The sequence below is a fragment of the Nematolebias whitei genome, chromosome 1 (assembly GCF_014905685.2).
Source record: "Nematolebias whitei isolate Nwh7 chromosome 1, NemWhi1, whole genome shotgun sequence".
Classification (NCBI taxonomy): Eukaryota; Metazoa; Chordata; class Actinopteri; order Cyprinodontiformes; family Rivulidae; genus Nematolebias; species Nematolebias whitei.
In genome coordinates, this window is record NC_056498.1 from 35,856,537 (window position 1) to 35,864,636 (window position 8,100).

General features: G+C 40.2%; 1 protein-coding gene across 5 annotated transcripts in view; it reads right to left on the reverse strand.

Moving 5' to 3' along the window:
- mark2b (MAP/microtubule affinity-regulating kinase 2b) overlaps positions 1-8,100 on the reverse strand; it is a 50,242-nt gene that overhangs the window by 4,408 nt on the left and 37,734 nt on the right. For 2 of the 5 annotated variants that reach the window (XM_037676663.1, XM_037676687.1), the window contains exon 17: positions 4,412-4,438. The exons of the other annotated variants lie outside the window; for them this stretch is intronic. In XM_037676663.1, the coding sequence (XP_037532591.1) occupies positions 4,412-4,438 (27 nt within the window). The remainder of the gene's footprint in view (positions 1-4,411; positions 4,439-8,100) is intronic. 5 annotated transcript variants of the gene reach the window in all.

An 8,100-nucleotide genomic window follows, 5' to 3' on the forward strand; every position in this document is an offset into this window, starting at 1 on the left:
TGCCAACAGAACCACACTGCTAACAGTACCATGCTGCTAACGGGACCTCACTGCTAACAGAACCACACTGCCAACAGTACCATGCTGCTAAGAGAACTTCAAGGCTAACAGGACCATGTTGCTAAGAGAACCTCAATGCTAACAGAACCACACTGCTAACAGTACCATGTGCTAACAGGACCATGTTGCTAAGAGAACCTCAATGCTAACAGAACCACACTGCTAACAGTATCATGCTGCTAATGGGACCATGTTGCTAAGAGAACCTCACTACCAACAGAAGAACCACTCTGCTAATAGGACCATGATGCTGAAGATGTTTCACTTTTTCCACTTTTGACGCCTTGGTTTTGTATTTTTATTTTGGTTGCATGCTTTGGCATTTGTTGTTGTTGTTGTATTTTAGCGAGTCGAGACTGTTCTTCTCGTCCTGAGCCTTGTTGACCTTGACCAATGCATTGTTGACCTTGTGTTGAGTTGCATATGACAAATAAACCTAACCTATTAGCTTTGGTTATAAATAATATGATGAACAGTGTTTCGTATAAACACTTGTTTCTATACATTTTAAAGATGAGACAATGTTCAACAGCAGGAAATAGAATAAAACCCAAGAAGCTGCGTTTCAACAGCTCGTAGATCGTCATCATCTTCTCAAACTGGGGGGAAAAAGTGCATTATTTAGTGAAAGAAAAGCCCTCGCTCTGAAACAGAACTCCTGACCAGCGTGAACAAACACAGAGTGAAGACACGACAGGTTTCAAATATGAAACATGGAGTTTAAATGAAAACAGACCACACTTTAACTGAACTCTGATCTTTATCGCTTATTTTGACATCAGTTTAGTTCCTCAGGGCCTTCTTGTAAGCCCCATAATGTTTTACACTTTTTATTTTAACCTTTTAACTAAATAATTGTTTAATTTTCGACAAAGCAACAACGATTAGAAACTGACACCAGTTGTGACGGAGCCAGAGGGTCCGAGCGTAAAAAGGAACCAGTTTTGAGTTTACAAAATCAAAACGGGAGCTTTTTAAAGCTCCAAACGAGAGAAGAACGGGACGTTCTGGAGCAGTTCGACAAAAAGAAAAAATCTGAAGTGGAAACTTTGGGCGAAGGACGGAACGGCTCGGAACAGAACGGTCGGCATGGTGAGTGCCAGCCCTGCTGCTGAAGATGTTAGGCGCCGTTAATGATCCCAGCACCGCGGCTCACCTATATTAGTAACATTAGACCTTCAGATGACCCGTCTCACACACTCTATATAAATACACACACACACAAACGTCCGCTCTCATACCAACGGACAGGAAACCAACATGAGAAACAACAAAGACTTAAGAGCATGGAAGTGACAAACTCAACAGCTTTTTGATCTAAAGCTGATTCTGTGGGGACCGTCCTGCTGGTTGAGCAACAAGAACATTTTGAACACCTCCAGCAATAAGGGATCAGCTACAACTACACAGTCTGCAGGAGGTGGAAAACAGTAATTAAACCATAAAACACAAATACAGGGCTGAGGAATGTAAATCCCTTTCATCTTATTGTGAAGGGTTACAACAAGGAAGTGGATCAATTTAATGATTTTAACACATTTTAAACACATTTAAACACAAATAATGTCTATCCAATGAGGAGGTTCATTATAACACACACACATTACACGGTCTGACCAGCAGGTGGAGCACTGGTCCACTCACAGCTGGAAAACTGCTCCACCTGCTGGTAAGAAGTCAGAATGCAGGTGAAAGTCCAACCTGTCTGCTTTTGGCTTGTCCAATGGGAGCAAACGTGCGTGGAAGTGGTGTGCGTGTTCAGAGTGTGAGTCTGTGAGCGTGTGAGGACAGAATGAAGGTGTTTTCCAGCCACAGTAGGTCAAAGCCATCCAGGTCTGTTGCTGCTGCTGTTAGAGCCGGTGCCAGAGTGAGAGAATCAGGCATGAACAAATGAATGAAAAGAAGAAGAGTGCAGCCTCCGGATGAAAGAAATAATAATAAAAAAAGGAGTGAAACGCTGCGGCCCCGTCCCTCCTGGGTCCTCTCCTCTGCTTCCAACTAAAACTTCAGCTAAAACCAGAGATCTGCACGACTTCAGAAAATCAAGCGGACGGATTGAGCGCAGAGAGATGGGCGATGGATTGGGAGGTGTTAGCCTGGATTAAGATGAACCACGTTCAACACGTCTGCAGGGCTGTGCAAAAGTCTTGGACCATTCTTCACCTTTTTACATTTCGTTTCCATGGAGCCAGACGTTCTCTCGATGTCTAAAGTAATAGTTCCCCAGGCTTTCTGAGGGTCAAAGTTTTTATTTTTATTATTTTGGCTGAATTGTGTGTTAGTTTTCAGTCATTTACCTGACCACTACACAGCTTTTGCTGGTTTGAGCCGTTCAACACGGACCTATGACTCACTCACAGATAAAACTCAAACAACTGTCTGAATATTTATGGAGCGTTCACACCATTGTGATCCATTTTTCTGCATCTTTCTCGTTCCACAATTTTTGAGCTACTTCAACAAATCGAAACGTTCAGCTCATTCAGGAGAAGGGCGCCATGGCTTGTGGTATTGGTGCAACTTTAGCTTTTTGAAATATTTAGCCTTTTCTGCCATTTTACATCCTTCAAATTTTAGATCCGTTTACATTTTACAACTCCTTTCACATTTTGTTCGGCTTCAACTTTTCAGCTTCCTTCTGAAAATTTAAAGATTTTTCAGCTGTTTTGTGCTACTTCCAGGTTCTTTCTGCTAACTGCAACATTTTCATGTTTCTTCCAACTTCTTTCGGCTATTTAAACTTTTTCTGCTATTTCTGCAACTATTGAGCTATATTTATGCTTATTTTAGCCTTTTCAGCTAATTCCACATATTTTGTACTTGTTTCAACTTTTTTTTTTTTTTTAGCTTTTTTAGCTACCTGTACACTATTTTTTTTAGCTCATTCTGTTTTTTCAGCTTCCTTCTGGCACTTTAAGCTTCTTTCTGCCTTTTCACCTTTTTTTTAAGCTAATTTCCTATTTTTTGTGGTTATTTAACCCTAATTCAGCAAATTTGTGTTTTTCTGATTTCTTCTGCTAATTTAGGCTTGTTCTTCCATTTCAGCTACATTTCAGAATGTTTTCTTAAGCTAATTTCAGCTGTTTTCCCAACAAGCTCTTCTGCTATTAGCATTCACACTGCATTTTCGTAGGAAATGCAATTTCTCTACATAACCTTGTGTCTGTAAGAAAAAAAAATAGACTTTTAGCTACTTATCAGCTAAAGTACGACCATCTAGCTTGTCATACTAGAATCCAGTCACAGACACATAATTTGCCCCCATTTCTTTAGTTGATTCTTTGAAAAACAGCAAAATCAACTAAACTTGACACATAAAATATTTTAGCTCCAACAAGGTGATTCCTAAAGAGCTAATAGCTTAAACATATGATGATAAACATCTTTAATTTTTCTTGTATTTTATTATATTTTTAGGGACAAGCTGCACAAAATACTATCGAGGTTGGGTACAAGAATTGGAAATGAGTAAAAAAGTAGCAAAAGTTCCACAGTGGTTCCCAACAGTGGTCCTTGAGGAACACCATCCTGCATGTTTGACTTGTTTCCCTGCTTTGACGCACCTGATCTGAATGAGTGAGTTATTAACAGGCTTCTACAGAACTTGAAGTAATTAAATCACTGAATCGGGTGTGTTGGAGCAGGAAACTACTGAAACATGCAAGATGGAGTTCCTCAGGGACTAGGGTTGGGAACCCTGGCTTTAGAAGACCTCCAGAAAGCCTTGATAAAATGTTTGGCCGCTTAGAAGCAAAATGTAAAAACTTCACGAGTCAAAACTTCTACACAACAACGCAGGCGGAGCTTTCTCTCAAACTTTGGAGCTTTTGAGAGAAATCTTATGTTACAGTCCAAAGACGGACAGATTATTTGCACGTGTTGCTACATAACGGGATGTTTTGACGACATCAGGACCTCAATTCAGGACTTGACGGGGGGATGTGAGCTCACACAGTCTACATGGAACATTAATGGAAAACGGGGCGAGGATGAGGTGGGTGGGAAGGACGGTGGCGGGATGAAGAGGAAGAATGATGAAGCGTTACTGTTTGGCATGATGACGAAGAAGTGCCATGGGTGAGTGAGTGAGAAGGATGTTAGTACCAAAGAAAAAACAATAATAAAAATAAAAATTGTCCAAAACACGGCACTCAAAATCAGAAGGCTCAAAAAAAAAAAGGGTCAAACCACAGAAAAAAAAAAAGGAAGGTTCAAGGCACAAAAGGAAGATCTCAACAAAAAGCTGCATGAAACACCAAAAAAAGTGGAGGAAGTATATATATGTATAATATATATAAAGAGGAGAGTATACGTGGATATATAAGTTTTAACGTTGGGTTATGTTGCCTACCTTCTTGGAAACCTGAACGAGAGATTTCTACAAAAACAAAAGAGGGATAAAGAAAGAAAAGAGAAAAAAAGTCTGTATAAAACGGTTTTCTGTCAAAAACACGCTGCCCTCAGAGAAGCGAGCGTTAAAAAAAATCCAATCACGAGACTGAACGAACAACAAAAACATCAACCCAGAACATTAGTGTTGCTGCTCGGAGTTTAAATGTGGAGATTAGAGGTGAGACGTGTGAACAAACATTGTTAGAGGCCTTTCTGTGGGGGGGGGATTTAATTAAGACCTCCATCTTTTTTCTCTTTTTTAATGCAATGAAGCACTCCTCCACACACACACAGCAGACCGGTTCCTGAAAAGAAGCATCTGTGAGGTGAAAAGTTCAACCGTGGAAGAAACAAGAACAACAACAAACACTTACAGACAACTTAACTCTAACAACCATTAAGAAACCTTCATCTCCAGACGGAGATGTTTCAGGATATTCCAGGAATCTTCCACGCTTCCTTCATGTGTCTGAGCATGTGCGCGTGTCAAGGTGTCCCCAGCAGAGGTATTTATAGTTGTGGGAAAAGCGATATCTCCGGTGTAACCATGGATACTGTCGCCACGGAGCTACACTATCTGTGAGTGGGAGGCCTGGAGAGTGGCTGTACGTCCGCCTCCTCCCAGCACCAACACACAGCCTGTTCTACCCCCCAGGAGGACACACCGTCCACACAAAAAGCACGTCCTGACCCGTTAACACGACTTTTACCTCCACAGCTGATTAATCCAAACCCTGACCTTAAAGGGACAGCTCGGGTCTTTTGACGCGTGGTTCTGAGGCAAGAATACGACCAACAGCTCAGTTGTTGCAAAAGCCATTTCAAAAACATCGCTGTCGTTTTGCTCCACGGTGATTTACAAAGAGCAACGGCAGCAGCTAGCTGTAGCACTTCAAGAAGTAAAAAAAATAGCTGTTTTAACTTTTGGCTGCCACTGTAAGAGCGTCAGCAGGGTGTCTGCTGCGTGGTGCAGCGCGGTTTGTCCCTGTAGAGCTACCGTAGCTGTAGTTAGACGTGCTTTCACATCTTTTAAGCTGTTTTCTGCTAGTTTCAGTTATTTCAGCTACAATTTAGCTGTTTTATGCAAAGTTTTTCTTTTTCAGCTAATTCCACATTTTTTGTACTTATTTCTGCTTTTTAAGCTACGTTTTAGCGGCTTTTTTTTTTTGTTTGTTTTTGTCGTCAATTTCAGCTTTTTTCAGATAATTTCCACTTTTTTGGGATAATTTTTACTTTTTCCAGCCTAATTGGGAAAACATGTTCTTTCTGCTTTCTTCTGATAATTTAAGCTTGCTCTAATTTTTCAGCTAGTTTTATTTAATGTGTGTATATATATATATATATATATATATATATATAAATTCATTGTATATAACTAATTTCAGCTGTTTTCAGATAAATTAAATTTAAGGTTTTTGTGGTAATTTCTGCTACTTTCAGGGTGTTATGCTCCTTTCAGCTTTTTTTCTGCTAGTTTCAGCTTTTTCTGCACTGTCAGCTACAATTTAGCTGTTTTATGCTAAATTTAGCTTTTTCAGCTAATTTCACATTCTTGGAGCTCATTTCAGCTCCTTCTGCTTCCTTCTAGTAGTTTAAGCTTCTTTCTGCCTTTTCAGCTACTTTCAACTATTTGTTGTTGTTGCCATTTTCAGCTTTTTTTTTAGCCAATTTCCTAATTATTGTACTAATTTCTGCTTATTTAAATCTAATTTAAAAAATATGTGTTCTTTCTGATTTCTTCTGCTAACTTAGGCTTGTTCATCCATTTCAGCTACATTTCAGCACATTTGAGCTAATTGCAGCTGTTTTTTTGGCAAGTTCTTCTGCAACCAGCATTCACACTGCATTTTCACAGGAAATGTAATTTTTTCTTGTTGCATTAGCTTTTCTACCATGTTTTCAATGTGAAGTTAGCAGCTATGCTACTTTTTGGGCACTTGTTTTTACCGAGTATGAAAATATGTAAACCATTGTTTGTTTATGTAAAATACCTCATGTTCATTACGTCTCAAGATAATTAAAATGCATCAATAAATGTTTTATAATCACATCACTGCTGGGATAAACTGATAGTGATGTAAACATTTATAAAACTGTTAGCATGAACCGCTATGAAATATTTAAGATTGAAACTTCAAGATGAGAGCAATTGACTGCGTGATCAGCTTGAATTAGCTGTAAGCTTGCTGATTTAATCAGAATTAAACTCTACAAGTTGTGGTCGTTTAAAGAGCCATCTACAACAGGTAAGATATTGTTTACAACCTTTCCAGAACACATCACTTCAAAGGATATAAACCGTTCCTTTAAAACGTCAAATCATTTAAGTCCGTCTTCTATAAAAAAGTCAAACTCTCTCACTCGGCCTCCACATGTGACGGGGCCGGTGACACCTTACCTCTCAGCTTTTTATTTTCTCCCTGCTCACTTCCTCTCAGCCTCGCTCGTGAATGCCCCGTTTTTACTTTACATCCTGTTACTTCCTCTCACGTACCCTCACTTCTCATGACCGCCTCACCATAATCAGCCTTCCTCACTTCACATTAAAACTCGGTCTCGAACAAACACTAGTTGATGCAAGTTAAAAAAAGTAGAGTCAAAAATCCCTTCTAATTGTAACAAAGCATATTTTTAAACAAACCCCAGATCTGAGCATAAAAAAACGAGTAAACTAAACAATATGAATACACTTCAACCGCTTTAGCCTTCGTTTGACCCGCAATTTAACTCCTGCAGCTTGAACTGAACGCACAAGCAGAACCGGGCCCACGACCAAAACGACTGCCTCATCACGAGCTGCTGCTCACACCACAATTACAGGGTCGGCCCGGCTGCTCCTTTCCTCTTTTAGCTGAGCGACGGATCAGCACTAATTTAGTTGCAGACGAGGCCAGCTCCTTAAAAACCCCACACTGATAAAACGGTGGCGACGGGAGCAGAGAGGACCACGTTTCTGCGAGGAAACGAACAAATAGAACGACTTCTGCGACGTCGCGGTGGATTTAAACTGCGTCGAATGACGAGGACGGCTGCTGCTGTGTTCTCCTGGACGTTTGAACTTTTGCAGACTTGTTGCTACTTTCCCTGTTCAAATGTAAAAATGTTCTGTTCAGAGCAGTGTGCTATAGATTCTGGAACTTGGGTACTTTTTTATGTAAAAATAAAGAAAATAGAAAAACATCAAGACTTCTGCGGTTCATTCAAAACATTTTGTGCAAAATCTGCAGGAGACGTGCTCCATCTTTGTCTTCTTATGCTACTTTTAGCTACTGGCCTGCTTCTTTTAGCTTACAGGTACCATTTTGCTAATTTTAGCTACTGCTTTGATAGTTTTACTTTTCGCTGTGGTGACCCCTCAAGAACGAGGTGGTGGTACTGGTGGTGGTGGTGGACTAGTTTAATATTCTGAGCTACAGTTTTGCTAACAGAATCCGTTTTGCAGCTTTTGGTTTCAATAATTTTAGCTTTAGCATCTGTATTGCTATTCTTAACTACAGCTTTGCCCCCTTTGGCTTTAAGCTAGGGTTCTGCTGCTTTCAGCTACAGTTCTGCAGCTTTCAGCTACAGTTCTGCTGCTTTCAGCTACAGGTCTGCTGCTTTCAGCTACAGTTCTGCAGCTTTCAGCTACAGTTCTGCAGCTTTCAGCTA